This window comes from Sarcophilus harrisii, chromosome 4 (assembly GCF_902635505.1).
Source record: "Sarcophilus harrisii chromosome 4, mSarHar1.11, whole genome shotgun sequence".
Lineage (NCBI taxonomy): Eukaryota > Metazoa > Chordata > Mammalia > Dasyuromorphia > Dasyuridae > Sarcophilus > Sarcophilus harrisii.
In genome coordinates, this window is record NC_045429.1 from 309,715,629 (window position 1) to 309,738,100 (window position 22,472).

The following is a 22,472-nucleotide window of genomic DNA, read 5'->3' on the forward strand; positions in this document are numbered from 1 at the left end:
AATGAGGCCATGAAGATTTGGATATGATTTACATGACAAAAACAAACCAAAAAAAATAAAATAAAACAAAAACCTGGAAATCAGGTAAAGTTTCAAAGAATACATGAGAACTGAGATGCATCTTGAAAGGTTGGAAGAATTTAGGGGAAAAAAGGAAAGAAAGAAATGTGGAGGGGATTCCATTCCAAACATGGGGAATGGTATGTATAAAGGCACATAAAGAATAATCCAATTTGTCATGCCTAAGGAAAGTATAGAAATGTAAAACTGGAAAATTACTTTGGAGACAGATAATGAAATGTCAGGCTAAGGAATTCATATTTGTTTAGAGGTAAAACTAAAGGTTTTTAAGCAGAGGAGGCTACTGCCTTGGTCTCTGTTGTTTTCATTTATAAAAACTAGATGAGAGTACAAGAGGAAGAATATCAGATCTGATGGCAAAGAAGCTATATTTGAAAACTAGTTATATCAGGAACCACTTATTCGACCTTAAGAAAGTTACTTAACCACTCCAGGAGTCAGTTTCCTCGTCTGTAAAATGACCATCATCATTAAGATCCTTTCTAAATTCTAGGCCAAATATTAGAACAAAGTTAAATATAAACTGAAACTAGGAATTATCCTGGAAGTTGTCGTTTTAAAAAGTTTTTATATCAACTAATTTATATCTCACAAGTAAAGAAGGCTTTTTTGTGAAAATTACTTATTTAATCTCTTCAAGTTGTTTAAGTATTAAATAAAATATAGATATATGGAAGTATAATTTTCAATATAGAATCTATTCTATTGAAATAATTTATAAAATAATTTTATTATCTATAATTTTCATATTTATAAAATACAATTTATATTATATAATACACAATTCATACAAAATGAAACTTACTTATATAAGGGGAAAGAAAGAGAGAGAGAGAGAGAGAGAGAGATCGAGAGATCGATCTAAGAATATATTTTAAGCATTCCTTGAAACCTAAAATAGGCATGGTATTTCTACATGATTTGTATTCCCCATTTCCAAAATGCCATTTTCTTTTCCATTATTTCCAGTAGAAATTATTCTAAATCACTGATTTTTAATTTTTAAAAATAGATTAAAATAAATTATCTAAATACTACTAAGCCCTAAAATCTTGGCAAAGGCAATAGAGAGAAGCCTTGCCTTTCTAATTTTAAAATCAGTTGTATGAAATCCTCTGCTAGCTTAAACTACCTCAGTCTTTTGTGATTTATTTTAGTAAATTGGAGAACAACCTATTTAAGAACAAGTGAGTCATGATACAGCTTAATATCTAGAAACCTAAAATCCCTCTCCTCCACAGGAAATATCATTTTCAAGTATGAAAATTGCACACTCTTATTATTACCCCATGGGAACCCTTGAAAAAGCATCCCAAAGTGTTCTTTTTGTTGTTGGTGGGTGGAAGGGGAGTGGGTGAAGAAGAGCATTTTTTGGTTCTGCATTTTGCTTTCAAAGGCTTGGGAACTGTAAATGCAGATAACAAGAAATGTACAAACTGACTTTTCAAGTCTATTTATTGCAAACATGTTATACAACATGGAAAAACAATGTTGATGTCAGTATCATCATTTTTGTATATCAAGTCATTTTCCTTTCCCACAAAAATCCTATGAAAATTATAAACTTTTCAAGGACTAGAATGCTATTTCCTTTAGAATCTGTCATAATATGGATAAATTTTGCACACATCTGGCAATCATCTCCAGTGAGGTGGTGGGGGAGAAGAAGGGGAGTAAAGTGGAAATTTAGACCTGATTAAGAAACTGTAGAAACTTATACCTACTAATATAGATTGCTAAGTCTTCAATAATATAGTTTTATATAGTTTCCTGAGTCCTTAGGAAGTTAAATTTTAAGCCCATGTTATGTATCAGAGACAGAATTTAAACCATTTTTTACAATTATGTACAAAAAAGAAAACTCAACTTCATATATACAAAACGGGAGAGACATGATTAAACAACAGATGTTCTTAAAAAAAAAAAAAAAAGATCAAGGGGTTTTAATGAATTTAAGGCTTTTGTAACTCAGCAGTGTGATACAGTAGCCAGAAAAAGGTAATATAGTCTGGGTTAACTTGCACTGAAAGGCACAGTTTCCACAAAGGATAGGATATAGTCTCTCTGTAGTCTGGTTTGTCTTTAATAATATGCTCAGTAATATGAATGCCACAATTTTAAAAAGACATTGATAAATTGTAGAGTGACCAGAAGAAGGCAACAAGGAAGGTAAAGGGTCATAAGTCAACTAATCAATCAACTAAGTAACAAGAATTGACTAAGCACCATTTAAGTGCCTAGGCACCTAGGTGATATGATGGATAAAATGCCAGACCTGGAATCACAAAGACCTGAGTTCAAATCTGTCCTCTGACACTTACTAGCTGTGTGACTGGTAAAATCACTCAATTTGGTTTGCCTCAGTTTTCTTATCTGTAAAATGAGTTAGAGAATGAAGTGGCAAACCACTCCAGTATCTTGGCCAAGAAAACCCCAAATGAGGTAAGGAAGAGCAAGACACCACTGAATAGCAACAATGTGCTAAGGATTAAACTAGGGATATTAAGACAAAAAGCAGTGTATCCACAAGGAGTTTATATTCTACCAGAGGGATAATATGTATATACAAGATACATACAAAACACACAAAAAATAACCATAAATGAAAAGATTCTAGGAGTTTAAGAGCCCAGGCAAATCCTCTTGTGGAAGGTGATATTTGGGTTGTCTTAAAGGAAATCAAAGTCTCCAAGAAGTTGACATGAGAAAAGAGAATATTTTAATCATGGGGGATAGAGAACAATAATAATTGCAATGGAAAGGTACAAAAAAAGAAGCTGGAAGATCATGCATGAGAAATAGCCTCAAGTATAGAATAGACAAGTATTACTAAACTCTAGATTTAAGGGAGGAGAGCAATGTGTAAGGAGACAAAAGAGGTCAGAAGAAGCCGGATTGTTAAGAGCTTTAAATGCCAAATGGAAGAGTTTCTCTTCCAGCCTAGGGAATATAAGAAGTCACTGGCATTTATCAAGTGGAGAGAGGCCATTGTCAGACCTACACTTTAAGAAAATCATTTTAATGGCTCTGTGGAGTTGAGTAAGAGTTGAGTAAGAAGTAGCTTAGAGCTGGAAGTCCATTAGCAGGCTATTATAAAAGATGATTAAGCCATGAAGCAAGGTGATGGCTATGTGAGAGAAGAACAGTGTATAAGAGTTATTTTGGAGATATAAATGACAAGATATGGCAGCTGACAAGTTATGTGGGATGGGAAAGTGGGGAGTGGAAGATGAAACCAAGGTTGCAAATATGGATGATTGTAAAGATGTGATAACCTCGACAGCAATAGATAGGTTTGAAGGAGGGATATATATAGGGAGGAAGGGACAGAGAGATAGTAAGTTCTGTATTGAATATCCTGAGTTTGAGAAGGCATCTATGCTATAGATGCCTATGTTCAAAATGTCTAATCAATAAGTGATGAATCCAAAACAAGAATAGGTTATATTTTATTCTGAAAAAGAGAAGACTCACAGGAGAAGTAGTACTTATGTTCAGCTATTTAAGGAATTGTAATGTGAAAGGGGGATTAGAATTCTATTTGGCTCCAGAGGACAGAAATAGGAGCAAAAAGTGGAAGTTGATTGAGGCTTGATGCTGGAGAAAGTGGGGGGGGGGGGGGGGAAGGGAAGAAGAAGCAAAAAAACTCCAACTTCCTAACAATTGGAGCTGTTCAAAAGTACAATGGGCTTCCTTGAAATAGAAATAGGTGGGTCTCCTCACCTAGTTGATATTCAAATAAAGACTGGATAAAAACTTTCAAGTATGTCATAGCAGGGATTACTTTGGTCAGAAACAAGCCTGGTAATTGAAATCCTTTCTAATGTTCATATTCTGATTCTGTCTCCCTGACTGCAAGATTAGCCCTCATCTACTACTATTCCACATCATCTTTCATCTAGGTTTACAAAGGAGAAAATTATGGGAAGATACTTAATTAATGGTTATACTGAAAGGTAAGTATGGAGAAAGGAATCAAAAATATGACTTAACTACTAATTTTATGTTCTAATCTCTCTCCTATACTTTTTCCTGAAATTTTGCATTTGTTTTCTCTTTGTAGTAATTACCTATTAGTTTGATCAAGAAGTTTAAATTTCTTTGCAAACTTCTTGAGGACAAGCAAAGATTTCCAATTGACTATACTGCCAGTCCAAGGAGAGGCTTCCACATGGTAGGCATTTAATAAGCAATATGGCTTATGGATTGAATGGTGGACCACCAATCAAAAAGATCTCAAATTCTGTCATTGGAACTTACTATTTCATAAATATGAACAAGTAAATAACTTCTGAGACTTCAGTATCCTATTCTATAAAATAGGGATGACAAGACCTATACATACTCATTTCACAGGACTGATACGAGGATCAGATAAATGCTTAAATAAAAACACCTTGAAAAGCAATATTTAAGGGGCAATTGTTATAATATGAATACTTCATATTTATTAAAATCTAAAATATCCAATGTGAATGAATGGAACCTTCTAATGCTATTCATCAATGGAAGAGGTTCTAGTTATACAGATGACACATTAAGTTTATAATCACAAGCATCATCAGTCTATATATTGGTATAATGCTCTATCATTCCTCAGTGGCCTGGAGAAAAACAATTGGAATTCACTTACCACATATAGTTTAGAACAGGGAAGTATATTAGTTCTTAAAACTGTTGGTTATGCACACTACAATTTATATCAGTTCATGAAAGTACCACCAACAGGTTTCTTTTTTCTTCTGAATCATTATTTTTTTTTTTTTGGTCATTTCTTATGGATTTTCATGATTTCTTTGGTTATTTTTTCATTCATTTTCAAATTTTTCATTCAATCTCCAATTTATGGGAACAACCAAAAGTACTGCTTCTCCTTATACCCCCTTTTAAAATTCTCTAGAGAATAAGTATAACAGTATTTTATCACTGAATTAAAGGACATTTTAGTACTTTAGGGGTATAGTTCCAAATTGCTTTCCAGATTTGCTGGACAATTTCACAACTCTACCAACAATGAATTAGGGTGTCTATTTTCCCACTTCTCTTTTAAAAACTATCATTTCTTTTTTTTTTTTTTTTGTAATCTTTGTCAATCTAATAGGAATGAGGTTTAAAAAAACCCTCAAAATTGTTTTAATTAGTATTTTTCTTATCAGTGATTTGAAACAATTTTTCATATGATTATTAATAGTTTTATTTTTTTTTCTTTTTGAAGACAGTTTTTTTTTTTTTTAATCTCCTTTTACCATTTTTCTATGGGGGAATGGCTCATGATCTTAGGTATTTAAATCAGTTCCCCGATTTATATCTTGAACATCAGACCTTCATTAGAAAAATGACAAAGAGCTTTTACCTTCTAATTTTGACCAAATTGATTTTGTTTGTATGAAATTTATATATGTTTCAAGATCAAAATTGTTTATTTTTAATCATCCTTTTAACACCTTGTTTGATCAAAGAACTATTCTATCCATAGTTGCAAAAGACAGCACTTGCCCTTTTTTCCTTCCCCTTTCATCTTTCACTCAGCTATTCTTATCCAGAAGTCTGAAACTATACACATTAAACAAAGAGCCACTTAAAAACTATCTACAATGAAGAAAAATGGCACAGAACACTTCCCATCAGTTTACCCTCTGCCTATCACTACTATATAATTGAAAAAATAAGATTTTAAGAGTACTTTTAACTCTTTGCTATAATCATTTAACTGCAATATAATAATAGGCCCTTCTCCTATAGGAAATAGTTCTTCCACTATGTAATTCAGTATAGAGGAGATTTAGCAATAAAGAGGCATTTTTGATTTTTAATTTTTAATTAAGTGAATTTAAACTATAAAAAGCAAGTTTTATCCAAATCTTCACGTAGAGTTATGACTCTCTTCCTTCACAAAATCATTCTTATTATTCTAAAATTATTCTATGAAGTACAAAATTTTGCAAATTCAAGCAACCAAAATAGACAAAAAGACACACTGTCTGTATCTGTAAGTTCAAACCAAATTCCAATGAATAAATGAGATATTAATTACATTTGGGTTCAATGTTCTGTCCTGTAAATAATAAAATTAAAGTGTGTCAAAAAACAAAAGGGATGACGTATCTGTGTACAAAAACAAACAAACAAACAAAAAAAAACCATATATATAAAGACCAAAAGTCAAACCTCAATGAATAAATAAGAAAGACTAATAATAAGAGGAATGCCAGTCAAAACAACTCTGGATTTTCACTTCACACCTAAGAGGTATTGTGAGAAGACTGACATATTAATACACTGTTATAAAGTGATGAATTTGTTTAACCATTCTGAAAAGCAATTTGTCATTATGATGAGAAATTGGCTAAAATGTTTACTTCCACTGATCAAGAGATTTTACTGCTCTTAAAAAAAGGAAGTCAAGGATTGAAGGAAAAGTACAATATAAACCAAAATAGTTATGACAGCATTTTTCTATAGAAGAAAAGAATTCACAAAGTAGATGCTCATAGATTAGACAATGGATTTTAATAAAAATCATTGTATGTCTAATAACTACGCTTGACTCTGAAGAAGAAATATGAGAATATCTTCCTTTCTTCACAGCGATTGAGAATAATGGGGATTAAACATGGCATTGTTGGCTTTGCTAAACATTGTTTTTTCTTTCTTTTTGTTTATAAGGAATGGCTACCATCCCTACAAATGAAGAAAAGGAGGTTTAGAGATATTTAAATACCTGCTCATACCTCATTCAAAAACCTTTTAACCAATAAGTTTCAGGTATAAATTTCAGTACTCTCCTGACTCAGTCAGATGTTATTTGTGTAAAATAATACTGCATAAGTAAGAAGAATAATATCTCAATACTTAAAAAGCAGTTTAAGATTTTTGTCATCTATTGCTTACAACGTATCTATGAGGTAATGAGAGAGGTGTTTGCAGCTCTATTTTACAAAATAAATTAAGATATGTCAAAGTTAAATAGCTTGCCTAGGATCACTAAATTAAACATTAGAGCTGATAACTGAATTCAAGTTTCCTAGTTCTACCTCTACCAATGTCTCCATCATTTGATGGCACGTTGGTGTCTCTGTTGCTCATTTGTCATTTAATCATAGATTGACTTATGACATTCACTACTGTTGTGAGGATCAAATAAATTAATATAAATAGAATTTATTCCTATCAAAATAATTGGGACATTTAATACTTTTGAAAGTAATAAGTGCTACATGAAAGCACAAGCTGCCTTGAGTGTAATACAAAATATTAGTATTCTTTAACTTTTCATGTTTATGCATTTTACCTCCCAACTGACTTGCTAAATTGCAGTTAACATGAAGGCAAATGGCCTTCAACATCTATCATTATGCCATATACATAGGAGGCACTTAATAACTATGGAGTAAATGAAACAAGAAATAAATACTATCATTTTCCTACAAAAAGCAGAACACACATTTGTTTCACAAATCACAGATGTTTATTTTCTTTGGGATTCAGTTTCCTCACTTGTAAAATGAATGGAGTGCACTAAATGGTCTCCAAGGTCCTCTCCATCTTGAACTGAAGAGGACAAAAAAAAAAAAAAAAAAGAGAAACCCCTTAGTGCCTCTCATCTTGAAATATCTAAAAAATACTCCTCAGCAACATTATCTGTATTGCAAGGCAACCAATTCATGCCTTCTTATGAGTCTCTGAAGAAATTCACATGACAAGTAAAATTAATGTTTAGTTAGAGAAAGAGGAACCTGATCCATTTACTGTAAATACACACACACACACACACACACACACCCATAGATCTTTTAACTCAGAGGATTAAAAGGCAAAAAATGTATTCCTTAAAACATTTCAGCTTCACTGTATGACAGATAAAAACTAGCTACATGTAAAGTAATTTTATTGAACATAAAGAAATTTTCTATCAACTTCTTTTTGAAAGAAGTAAATGCAAGTGTAACTGTTCACTACTATCAATTTGCTCTTTTATTAAGATGCTTTAAAAAGTCCTTGACTACAAGTACTTCCTTGAGAAGGAAGTAAAAATAAGAGCACATCAAAACCAAAGGCCACACACAAAATACATCCCATTCTATTTGGTACTACTCCAATTTTCATTACCTTTATATCTAGTTTTAAGCTCTACAATCAAGAATGACTTAGAAAATATGAAGAGATTTAATAGAACTACTACATGCTGAAAAGAGAAGTCATTCTCTTCTAGCTACCTCTAATTCTTTCTTCTTCCTAACTTGCCTATTTCTGTTGAAGATACAATCATAGTTCTAGATTACCAGGTTTGCAATATCAGGTACCATCATCTTTTGAGTTGCCTCATCTTTTATATTAAAAAAAAAAAAAAACACAAAACAATACAATAGCTTCCTTCAACTATCAGATCAAATGCCACCTTCCACAGAAAGCTCATCTTGCTTTTAATCCTTCCCAGCCCCTCATTAGAAATTAACTTGTTTATATTTTGTATGTATTTCTTCTATGTACATACTGTATTACCTGATAGCATGTAAACTTAAAAGGCACAAAGTATTTCTTTTTTGTGTTTGTTTTTGTATTCTTAATTCCTAGCAAGTGCCTGGCATATATTAGGCACTTAACAAATGCTTATTAAATGAATAAATGATTAAGAGAACAAGAACACAGATAATTCAAAAAACTGAATAACAGATTTCTTTTTAAATTATTATTAAAGAAATTAAGAAATATTTGAAGGAGATAAAAAGAAAGGGAATCTCACATAAACTCAGTGAGATATATCTATTTCTCTCTTTCTTTTCCTACCACCATGATCATGGAAACTATGCATTTCCAGTATCAGGGAGAAAAAAAAAGTGAGAAATAAAAGAGGAAAAAAGAAGTAAAAAAGGATAGAGAAAAATGAAAGGAAGAAAAGACCAGAAATTGATAGGTAAATAATAAATAAGTAAAGGGGTAGAAGAGATGTAGGATTTGTAGGATAAATAATATTTCAACACATTCTTCTTCTTAGCCCTTTAGCTGCAAATGTTTAGCATAAAACAAGAAAGGAAAAAAAAGAGTAGAAAAAGGCCAAATGAAAGTTTTATGAGACTATGAGACCAAAAGGACAAGGCTAATAGTCCAGCATTCTACATAGTCTCATCTGTTGTGTATTCTGTACTGTAGCCCCTTCTCAGCAGGTCACCATTAAATTCTATCACTGTTTATGTGAAAACAGAAGAAAGAACTTCCAAATGCTTTTTCTTTTTTCTTGAAAATTTGTTTTTCTTGAAAAATAATTAGCCATAACTAGAATGAAAAGATAATTGAAAAAAGGTGAAAGCTTGAGAGGAAAAAGTGGCAAAATAATGATTCATTTCAACCACATAGTTCAAAAAAGATTTGAACTGAATATTTGAAAAGAGATTATCAATCCATTTTAATCAAAAGAATGGAAATAAGTGACGAGGCATTTAAGAATCTTTTGTGTTTGGTTTTGACTTGTCATAAAATTTAACATAGCACAAAATAAATACCCATGAACCATGACAGAGGAAATGGTTACAGAGAAGCATCTCAGAGGATTCATCTTCCAATGAGTTGTCTAGTAGCCTATTCCATCTCATCTTTTTCAACCTTCTCTTATGCTAACTAAGGCCTGTTCAGGGAGTTGGGCAACAAATGAGTACAACGCTATTGCAACACCTGGGTTTTTTGTTTTTAAACTCCTTAAATCCATTCTGTCACTTTTATTTTTATACTCTTTCTCTAACACTTTTTAGATGTTAATATTCCCATTATGTTTTTATATTTTGACCAATATATTCCATTTCTAGAACAACTGAGAAAAGCAAGAAGACAATGGTAAAGACAGAGTAAAATTAGGGCATAAATAAACTACATTATATGTTCAGACAAAGAAAGCTTCTGAAAGTACTGTTCTTATTAACAGATGTTAAATTATTTTATTCAACAGGGGAATTTATAATGCATAATGAAAAGGCATCAAGCATCACAGGAAACAAACAAGCAACATTTTATTACATCTATGGAGTGCAATAAAAGACTCATTATTCAATAAGCCATTTGAAGTGAAATGATGCCAGATTTATGTTTCATTTATGACTTATCAATATGTTTACAGGGGAAATTACATGTATTTCAAAGAATAGGACAAACTCTACATAGTAACTTATGCACCAAAATGACAGTCATTTTAAACTGTGTCATTAACCTATTACTTGATACAACCTAATGTTATATAAAAGTATCATCACTGCAAAAATGGCCAAAGAAACATTGTAAAAATTGTCAGACAAAGAGCATATAAGCCAGCAGACAACTGCACATACTTACATCAGTGTCAGGCCCTTTATCTGCACCCGGACAAGAGAAAGTGACAAATTCATGGCACCTCTTGTGAACAACAAAACAGCAAACTGGTAAAGAGAAAATAAAACCACAATTAGAGAAGGTTTTCACTTGCTCAAACAAATTTAATTCGACTATAAATGGAATGCTTTAAAAAGTAATCATATGGCATTCATTCAAAGACTTGTAGTATTCACTACTGAATTAAATATAGATGTATCTCCAACTTCAATAAATTTTAAACTTCAGTGATTGTATAACATTAGCTATCACCATAAACAAGTTAGGTAATACATCTGAGCCTTAGTTTCCTCACCAATAAATTCATAAAAATAATAAACATAATATCTATGCCATAATGGTTATTCTGAGGCTCAAATCAGATAATTTAACTGCAAAGTTTTAAGTGCTTTGTAAATGAGTTATCATCATAATCTCTCTACATGTGTGTATGTCCACCCATACCCACAAATATATACATGTGGGTGTGGGTGTGTAGATATATGTATATACCTTGTAATAAGTAGCTAAGTGGGTCAATGAATAGAGTGTTGGATTGGAGTCAGGAAGACCTCAATTCAAAACTGGCCTCAGATATTTACTAGCTGTATGACCCTGGACAAGTAACTTAATTCTGTTTCCCTCAGTTTTCTCCACTGTAAAATTAGCTGAAGAAGGAGATGGCAAATCACTCCAGTGGCTTTACCAAGAAAACCTCAAATGGGGTCATGGATAGTAGGATATGACTAAAATGACTGAACAACAACAAAATAACACATGTATCTTACAAATAAAAGAGTTACACTTCTTGTACTTAAGGAAGTCATTGTCACCAACCCAGCAATATAAAACGAAAGCATGTTATGTTCCATGCTATTTTCCAAAAGGTATGATTGGAGGACAAGGTCAAACTCTACCTCTGATACATTCCAAATGAGAGGTCATTTAACCTATTAAAGACCTACAAATTTTCTAGGACTATAAGTTACATACAGATTATGTATATAAATGTCAATTATGGATAGAGAGGAGGAATATGCACATTAAAAGTTCACAATATGGCTAGATTCATTTTTTTTTTAATGATACAACATCTTTGAAGAATCTCAAAGTTGGAAGGTACTTAATGGGTCACCTATTGTCAATGTCTTATTCCAGATATGCCCTCTGAAGAATTCCATATACAACAAACTTTCCTCCATCTTAAATCTATTCCTCTCCCACTCCTTCCATCTACTAGCTCTTACTGAAACATGACTCTCTCTTGATGACACAATTTCCCTGTCCTCCCTGCTTCTCTCTTCTCACTATCTTCTTCATCCTTTAAAATCTGGCTTTCAACCATATCATTTTAACATAACTACTTTCTCAAATGTTACTAATGATTTTAGTTGCCAAATTCAAATAAATTTTCTCAATACTCATGTTCCTTAACCTCTCTGTAGCCTCTGACACAAATTGATTATTCTCTCCTTCCTGATACTCCTTTCTCTCTAGGTTTCCAGGATATCATCTCTCCTGGTTTTCCTCCTACTTATCTGACTGATCCTTTTCTGTCTCCTTTGCTAGATCTTCATTAACTATAGGTGCGGAGCTCTCTCAGAACTTTGCTTTTCTCTCTACAATACTCCATCTGGTGATCCCAACAGCTCCAAAAGATAAAATTACTATATGTTGGTAATTCTCAAATCTATCTTTCTTAACCCAATCTCTCTGGTGATATCTAATCTTATATCTCCAACTGACTTCCAAACATCTTGTACTGAATATCCAGTAGACATCTTAAACTCAATGTATCCAAAACTGAACCCATTATCTTTCCCCCTAAATTCTTACCCCAAATCTAACTTCTCTATTGCTATAAAGAGCTCCTCTTATTCTCCAAGGCTCACAACCTTAAGTTATCTGGACACCTCACTTTCATTATCCATATCCAAGCTCTTGCCAAGGCTTTAGATTTCACCTTTACAACATCTCTCAAATACTTCCCATTTTCTCCTTTGACATTTGTCACTCTTATGCACTCCCTCATCACCTCATACCTTGATGACTGCAATAACTTACTGGTAGATCTGCCTGACAAATCTTTCCTTACTCCAATCTATCCTCCATTCAATCACTAATGTGATTTTAGCACAAGTCTGGTCAAGTCATGTCACTCTCCTACTCAAAAAACTCCAGAAGCTTGCCATCAGAAAATAAATACAAAATGCTTTCTTGGCATTCAAAATCCTTCATAACTTAGACCTCTCCTACCTAATCATTATCTTCTACCATGGTCTCTGATGTATATCAGTACATCCATCAGTAATACTAGTTTCCTTGCTGTTCCATGAACAAAACATTCCATCTCTCAGCTCTAAGATTTTCTTTGGCTGTTCCCCACGCCTGGAACACTATCGTTTTCTATTCTCACTACTGACCTCTAAGTCCCAATTAAAATAACATCTTCTACAAGAAGCCTTGCCCAACCCCTTTTAATTCTAATGACATTTCTATAGTTATCTGTATAAAGCTTGCTTTGTATATGTACTTATTTGCATATTGTCTCCACCATTAGATTGTGAATTCCAAGATGGCAAGAACTATTTTTTTAAAATCCCTACTGCTTAGCACAATATTTGGAATATAGGAGACACTTAATAAATAAATATTAATTGATTTATTCCTTTGTAAAGCATAAGATAGCTAAAATTTGACCAAGTTCAAAAATCACAATAAACATTGTTTTGATATGCTATCTCAAAATGATTACCAAATATCTGCTATATAATTGTTAACAATATACAATATTTTGCACTACCAAATTTTAAAATGTGAACAGAATGTTTCATAAAATTAGAATCTACTTATTTGTGTTTGATATTGACCAATTAAAGGGAAATCTACATATCCTAGAAAGCATTGGGGCAATCACCTACTTCAAAACCAAGTAACACTTTTTGCTGCTAATAAACTATAAATGTCACTAGGTAAAGAAGTTTGAAATCAGAAGATTTCAAAAAAAAACTTTCAAAAAAAATCCAATATCCTGCAAATAAGAAGACTAATTCTTCTTATTTGACTAGAAGACTAAGAGAATTTAAGAGACTTGACTAAGCTCAACACACTCCAGATTCAAAGTATTTTCCACTTTATCATACTGAATTTTATTTTCTTCTAAATTTCCATAATTCTTTTTTATATATCATTCATGTAGTGCTTATATTGGGACCTAAAAATAAGAAGTGACAAAACAAAGAAAGAGAATTATAACAGATGGATGGTAATAGTGAATATTACGAATCAATTTTCTTAAGTTCTAGTAAAAAGTTTTCATTAATATGACCAAACTGCTTAAATATGAGCAATCTTTATTTATATTAGGAAAGCAATGATGGCTCAAAACCTAGAAAATAATTAGCATAAGTAACCACATTGAAATAAAAATACATTATTATATTAATGAATGCAGGAAGAGGTTTTAACAAAGTACAATATTTATTTGAACAAAAATCTTTTCAAAGATTAAATTCTGAATCTATGCTGACTAGCATATCAGATGATTTAATTTTGGAAATGGAATGAAATGAGATATTTACAGATCATCTAATAATTAACAAAAGCTTTACTTTACAATAACATGGAAAAGATATTCAGCAGGGATACAACAATAATTCAGTTGGACACAGATGCCTGGTTTGCATGGTGTAGCAACTTATCCAAACTCTTTCAACACTGGTTTGTGGTGGTTGTTTTTTATTTGAATTACCCAAAAATTATTTCAATGATTTCAGCCTTATTCTCTTAAGCCATTTTATTCTTTAGAATGACTTCATTGACTTTTATAGCAGGAACTAAAGGATAATTTTAATATGATTAGAAAAAAATACCTAAAATTAGCTAGCATTATCTGCAATTGGGAAAAACACTAGAAATGTCACCAATAAACATAAGAATAAAACTAGGATGCTGCTATTCTTTGCTGTTACTTGACACAGCTCAGAAAATACTAGCAATAGCAATGAGAAAATAAATACATACATGAGCATATTAATTATTAATAATTATTAAATGCCAACTATGTGAACTGTGTTCAGCACTGGGGATACAAAAAGACACAAAAGAGAGTGCCTGCTCTCAATGACCTTACAATCTAGGCAAAGAAGAGACAAAAATCATTTCTATTTCTACATAGTAAATTCTAGAAATTCTGCAAAAAATTAAACAATTAATAACTTCAGTAAAGTTGCAGAACACAACCATCAAATCCTATAGATAATAACAAAATCCAAGAAGAAATGATAGAAAAAGAAGTCCCTTTCAGAATAATTACAACTTGAAAAAATATCTGAAGTTAACCTTCTAAAACACACTCAAAGCCTGTATAGATACAATTTCAAAATCCTATTAAATAAAATTATCGACAGTTTAAATAATTGGTCATATTTGGTGCTAATGACTGGAACAGGGCAATGTCATAAAAAGTAATATTAACAGAATTAATTAAAAGAATTAATACTTTGTCAAATTAGCAAAGGGTTACTTTGTAGAGATAAACAAAATAATTTCAAATGTATTTAGAAAAACAAAATATGTGAATTTCAAAGGAAATGAAGAAAAATAAAAAGGAGGGAAAACATTATACAGAATCAAAATCATACCATAGGTCAATAATCACCATGTTTTGGGAAGAAGTAAGGTTTGCACAGGAATCTGAAGAAGGGGGTCAACGTTTGATAAGCAATGAGACATAGTAGAAGTGCACTTCTTGGAGTAAACACTATTTCAATTTTATCTTGGGAATGTCAGCCACAGAAGAGTTAAACCTATTTATTACCCTCTTCTTGATACTCTCTTCTCTCTAGGTTTTGTGACAACACTTTCCTCCTACCTTTTACATTTCTACTCAGTATCTTTTGCTGGATCTTCATTAAGGAGATGGCAACTTATCATCAGCATCTCATAGGCTCTGTCCTAGCTCCTCTTCTTTCTCCCTCTATACTACTTTACTTGGTTATCTCATCATTATTCATGGATCCAATTATTATCACCTTGCTGATGATTCTAAAAATCTACAAATTTGGTCCTAAAATCTCTGTGGTCCTCCAGATACATTTCCCACTACCCACTAGACATTTTGAATTAGATGTGTTATGGACATTTTAAAATGCAATATATCTAAAACTAAATTCATATTCTTTCTCTTCAGATCCTCTATTCTTCCAAACTTCCCTATTACTATTGTGGGCACCAGTATCTTCCATGTCCCATAGGCTTAAAACTTAAGTGTTATCGGTGATTTCTCATGCTCACCCTGCATGACAGTTGCCAAAGCCTGTTGATTTCATCTTTGTAATATCTCTCAAGCATGCCTCCTTTCTTCTGACATTGCCACCATCACAATGCAGGCCTTCATCACCATAAACATGGGATATTGTAATATCCTTTTCATTGATCTCCATGTTACAAATCTCTTTACATTTCAGTTCATCTTTTCATCAACTATCAAAGTGACCTTTCTAAAGTATAGGTGTGACCATGTCACTCCCATAGTCAATAATCTTTAGTGGCTTCCAATCACTTCCACAATCCAATACAAAATGTTCTACTTGTCATCTACATCCATGCATAAACTCCCCATCTTTCCAGTCTTCTTAAATCTTGTACCTCCTATCTCTCATCCATAATCTCCACATACATTCTCTTTGATCTAACTGTACTTGCCTTTCTTGCTTTTCTTTGACCAAGACATTCTATTTCCTAACTCCAGGCATTTTCATTGACAGTTCCCCATGCATGGAATGTTCTCTCTCCTTTACCTTCTGATTTTCTTCAGGCTTAACTTCACCTTCAAGGCTTAACTAAAATCACATCTGCTATAAGAACCCTTTCCTAATCTAATGCCTTATGATTATGATGAAACACTACTGTGGTATAAGAAATGATGAGCTCAAGATGACAGGAAAAGATAATGACAAATGTTGCAGGGAATGTGGGAAAACTGGGACACTGATGCATTGTTAGAGGAGTTGTGAATGGATCCAACAATTCTGGAGAGCAATTTGGAACTATACTCAAAAAGTTATCAAACTGTGCAACCCCTTTGATCCAGCAGTATTACTACTGGGCTTATATCCCAAAGACATAGTAAAGAAGGGAAAGGGTACATACAGGTGTATGTGCAAAAATGTTTGTGGCAGCCCTTTTCATAGTGGCTAGAAATTGGAAATTGAAAGGATGCCCATGAATTGGAGAATGGCTGAATAAATTGTAGTATATGAATGTTATGGAATATTATTGTTCTATAAGAAATGACCAGCAGGATTAATACAGAGAGGTTTGGAGAGACTTACATGAACTGATGCTAAGTGAAATGAGCAGAATCAGGAGATCATTATACACTTCAACAACATTATATGAGGATCAGTTCTGAATGAGAGGATCCAAATCAGTTCCAATTGATTAGAAATGGACAGAACCAGTGACACCCAGTGAAAGAACACTGAGAAATGAGTGTAGACCACAACATAGCATTTCCATTCTTTCTGTTATTGTTTGCTTGCACTTTTGTTTTTCTTCTCAGGTTATTTTTACCTTTTTTCTAAATCCGATTTTTCTTGTGCAGCAAAATAACTATGTAAATATCTATATATATATTTAACATATACTTTAACATATTTAACATGTATGAGACTACCTGCCATCTAGGGGAGAGAGTGGAGGGAAGGAGGGGAAAAGTTGGAACAGAAGTTTTTGCAAAGGTCAATGTTGAAAAATTACCCATGCATATGTTGTATCAATAAAAAGCTATGTGAAAAAAAAAGAAATGATGAGCTCAATGATCTTAGAAAACATGGATGGTGTTACACAAAATAATGAAGAGCAACGAAGAGTGTTTCAAGAAAAACTTTTAAGTGACTAAGTCATATTGACTATAAATACCCAAATTAACTACAAAGGACATATAAAAGAAGATGCTATCTTCACCCAGAGAAAGAATTGAAAAACAGAAATATGTATAGAAAGATTTTACATACATATATACACACTGCACACATTTGTGCCTAATGGTAGCCATCTCTAAAGTAGAAAAGACAAGGGAAGAAAAAAAAAGAAAGTAATATAACTTTATTATATATTTAAAAGAAACAACAAGTTGTATATAATAGATTTTCAGTTTCATATACAACCATCTTTTTTCTATTCTACTATATTATGGAAATACTTGTTTCATTTCTTAAGTTCAGGAAAAAAACAAATAAAAATTTTTAAAATTCTAGCATCCTCCTAATTATTTCATGGCTAGCAGTAGTTCCCTCACAGGGATACTGTGAGATAATGGATATAGAGCATTTTGCAAACCTTTAAACTATATAAATGGTAGCTATTATTATTACCAGATAAAGAGGGCATTTTAGATGAGAATAATAGAATATACAAAAAGTACTAGGGCAAAACAATGAAGATTTATTTGATGAATGGCAAAGAAATCAGCTTAGCTAGAAGAGAAGACTCATATAAGAGAGTGAAAGAGAAGACTGTAATAGGAGACTAGAGCCAGAATTTGGAAGACCTTGAATACTAATTTAAAGAATTTAGACATTATTCTATAAACTAAAAGTTCTTAATCTTTTTAAACTTTTGAAAAATAAATTTTCATTTCATAAATTTTTTAAAAATAAATGTTTCAATATAACTGGCATCCCTTGTAATCTCACATATTTTATTCTATGGACTTAAAATTATTTGAAAAGGAATTTCATAGATTGTACCAGATTACCAATTAAGTAATCACACACACACACATACACACAGGATCACAGCTATGCTTTAGGAAAATTTTTCTACAAGAAATACATAGAATGAATTGAAGGGGGAGATACATGAGGGGAAAAGTAGCCATTGGTAATGAGGACCTGAAATGGGATAAAACAGGACAGGACAGAGTGAGTGTGAAAGAAGGAAGAAAAGGAAAGGAGGAGAAGATAAGAGAAAGTGAAAGGAAGAGAAGAGAACAAGGAAGGCAGTGAAAAGAACAAGATAAAGAATCAGGGTAAAGGGGGAAAGAGCAAAGAAAGTGGAAGATAAAATGCCCTATTTATTTCAGAAAAAGAAGGAGTAAGTAGGATATAGGAGAAGAGAAAAAACAAAAAAAATTAAGAGGTAGGGAAGAAGGAAGGTAATATTATTCATCTTTCATTCTCAAAGAGTACCAATGACATCATGAGGGTGACTTGCATGTGAATTGGATTTAAATGAGGCTGAGCTAGGCAAAGTTATCAGTCTTACTCTCTTCCCCAGTCATAGCAGTCTAATGATTTAAACAAAAATCAAGACAATTGGCCAAGGCCACAGTTACACTGGGTGACTTTGGTCTTTTTAATGTACGTTTTTTTCCAGGTGGTGATAACAATGACAAGTGAGGGTAACTACTTGTACATGAAAAACTATGAAGGTATGGAATTAAGAATTGGCAGATTCTATATTGGGAGTCCATTGGTATCATTACATGAAATAGGGAAGTCAGAGAAATGTTTATTTAGTGGAAAAGTATAGATTTGTTAGGGGCTGCAGTAGATAAAGCACCCTGCCTGGAGTCAGGAAATCTGATCTTTCTGAGTACAAATCTGATCTCATACACTTATTGGCTGTATGGCTCTGGGCAAGTCATTTAACGCTGTTTGCCTCAGTTGCCTCAGATGTAAAATGACCTCGAGAAGGAAATGGCAAACCAGTTCAGTATCTTTTCCCAAAAGATAGGCATAACTGAAAATGACTCAACAACAACAACAACATGAACTGTTAGCTCAGTTTTTGAAAAGAGACAGAAGAACTGACAGGGCAACAAGGTAAAAAAGACTACCAATTATAAATGGGCACCAAAGACTGGGGAGAACTCAGGGCTAAAAACAAAGACTTAGGAGTTATCTACATTTAACTTGTGAAAAATTACTTTTAAGTCCCTCTAAATGAAACAGGCAAATTATGGTAACCTCTGGAATCTCTGTGACAAACAAAAATGTACAATGAGAACAAAGTTCTGCTAGTTGGAACATAATTTTTTTTGGCTTATTATGACCTATAGCCAGAAGACAGCCTGCTACTCCCTTAGTGTTTTCTTCTTGTCCTAGTGTTGTGCCACAGTTCCCTTTTGATGTCTTTCCATTGAATAAACTATTAAATTGGTCTCTAACCTCTGTCTTGCTCAGTTTCTTCAGCATTACACTAAGAAGAAAAAAGTAATTTGTAAATTGTGAGAAATGGACTCAGAGGTTTCAGATTTTGGAAAAATCTTTGTGGAAATCAGAAAGATTGGATTTCCCTTTTGGGTTGTGGGAAAGATATTAGGATAAAGGCTCTAATCTATGAAGACCTCTGGGGCTGAGACAAGAAATTAGAGATTGCAATATTTGGCCAAGAAGAATGATGACATTTTCTCCCCCACTTGATACTTTCTCCCTCCCTCTCTCCCTTCATCTTTTTCCTTTCTTCCTTCCTTCTTTGCTTCCTTCCTTCCTTCCCTCTCTCTCTGTCTCTCTTTCCCTTCTTCCTTTTTTCTACTCCTTCTTCTCCCTTATCTTCATCCCCCTTATCTGTCCCTCTTCTCCCTTTCATCCCTACCCTGCCTAGTTGAGAGGAGTTCCTATTCTAAACCTTACCTTTGTTCTTTAAAGTTATAATTAGTTTGAATTTTCCAGCTAGATAAAATTCAATTGATCATAACTCCTTCTGATCTGGGTGCTTCATTATTTTTGAAAAGAGAATTGCAAGGTAGTAAGGACAAGGTACACAGATGAAAGCCAAAGGGACAGAAAGGACAGATCCTTTCTGTCTAAATTGTCAAGAGCAAGCAGTATTTTCCCCCTGCTCCAACTCCCTTGCAGAGGCTTAGGAGCTATCTCAGAGAGAAGATTTTAATACTATATAAATTTCCCCAAAGAGAGAAAAGTCAAGCCACACAGATCTAGATCTCTATCCTTCTCTTGGACTAAAACCAGGGCTCTTAAAAAATAGCTATGTGGTTTTATATGGTTGTGCTAAGGACATTCATAAAGGCTTTCCATATTATTTCCTTCCACGCATGGTAAAACAAACTTTTTGCAAGGTATAAAACAAACAGAAATATTTAGAGAATACTCTCTAAGACTTATTTAGAGAATAAGTCACCAAAGTGGGAAGAGGAAGGAAATATCTAGAAAAGATCAATGATATAAACAGTAAAAGGGGATGGTCAATCAGAATGCAGTAGCTAACTTCCTTCCTCACTTGCAACCAATCCACACTGGTGATAAGAGTGCTAAATGAGAATCTCATATTGTTGTGCTAAAGTTCCCTTTTAATGTCCTGACCTCTTTTCCCTAATTGTCCTATTTAGTTACTCTGCCTCAGGTTATAACCTTTCCCTCTTAATGTTTGATGAGACTTATCATGATGAGAGAGAGATATACCTCAGTTGCTCTGCCCCAAAACCCCAGACTATAATCATTCCCTCTTAAATGGTTGAAGAGATAAAGGTTTTATATCTCTAGGCTATAATCATTCCTTTTTAATGTTTGACATGATAAAGGTATATCCATTTTACACATCATTAGAATATCAGTAACCTCTCCAGTACCGCCCTCTATTGTGTCATCCTAGGTGCCTCCCCCCATTAGGTTATCCCCATCTAGGTACCTCCCCCATTATGTCATTGTTCTTGTTATCCTATAAAAATCTTACTGTCCTGATACTCAGGGTTGGATTCTTTGAGTCAATAGTCTCATTCAGCCCTGGGACCAACGATGGATCCATTTGGTCCCAGTATATCTCTCCATTTAATAAACTATTAAGTTGGTCTCTAATCTCTGTCTTGTTCAGTTTCTCCGGCATTACAATATGGGATATTTTAATTCATTTTCTTTTATGGCTTAGGACCTTAAAAATCATTCTATTTCTTCATGCTTTTTTATGAAAAGCAGAATTTCTTGCATTTTGTTGCATAGAAATGCCAATTTTACAAAACAAGTTATTTGTGTTTTCTTTCTGAATTTTTATTTCTTAAGTTTCTTTTTATTCATTTTATTTAATTTTTTACAACTTTAAATTCAACATTTTGTTATTTTGGGAAAAGAGTTACAATGAACTGGATTTTGACATTTAATTTCCTATTGTTGAATTCTTAAATTTTGGTTACTTCAAAAGTACAATTCATTTTTTATCCTATCTTCTTTTCTCTTACTGAGATTTGGACAGAAATTTTGATGTTGATTCTCTTTTGGGGTTTAATTAATCTCATTTTAAGTTTTATTTTTCTTTTCCCCTTTGTTACTTGCTTTAACTCTGCCTAACCTATCACACTGCGATATCTAGGAGTAGCATTAAGCCATAGCAATTACTGAGAGCCAGATCTGTTGTTAATTCCCTTCTTTCACCACCTTTTTTCCTATTAAAAGGAGAGAGTGCAAGAAGCAAAGAAACATTACAATAGGATATAACCCCAAAAAAGTATCACAATCGCAATCATGAATTTGAATTGGAAAATTCACTCATGGAAGAGGGAGAATTTATCATAAAGTAGAAACAAAAAACATTTATAAGAATAATGTTTATAAAAATGTTTATTAGAAATACATTTTAAACTTGTAGATTCATATACTTAACTTGAGAAGATAGCATAAGACATTGCACAACAGGTAAATTCAAGCAAGGTTGGCAATCATGACCTCTGACAAAGTAATGGTACAAATAAATATAATAAAGCAAGATAAGCAAAGACATATGCTTAAAGATACCACAATTGTGAAATATTATATATATATATATATATATATATATATATATATATATATAATGTTTGTGTGCGTGTATATACACACACACACACATATATACACACACACATTAGCATACCTTCTACATATCCAATGGAAAAAGAAGTTAAAATGGGGGAGGAAATAGGCCCCAAAGTACTAATTGATGGGAAGTTTAGTAGATCTCTTTCAGACACTGACAAAGCTAACTAAAAGATAAAGAAAACAAACTCAAATAGAATTTTGGAAAAAAAATAAAATCTGTGAATTTTTAGCAGGATAGGA

General features: G+C 32.8%; 1 protein-coding gene across 1 annotated transcript in view; it reads right to left on the minus strand.

Moving 5' to 3' along the window:
- The window catches only part of PRKCA (protein kinase C alpha), a 466,501-nt gene that overhangs the window by 229,601 nt on the left and 214,428 nt on the right, over window positions 1–22,472 (minus strand). The window contains exon 3 of the mRNA XM_031965668.1: window positions 10,402–10,484. Coding sequence (XP_031821528.1) covers window positions 10,402–10,484 — 83 coding nt within the window. The remainder of the gene's footprint in view (window positions 1–10,401; window positions 10,485–22,472) is intronic.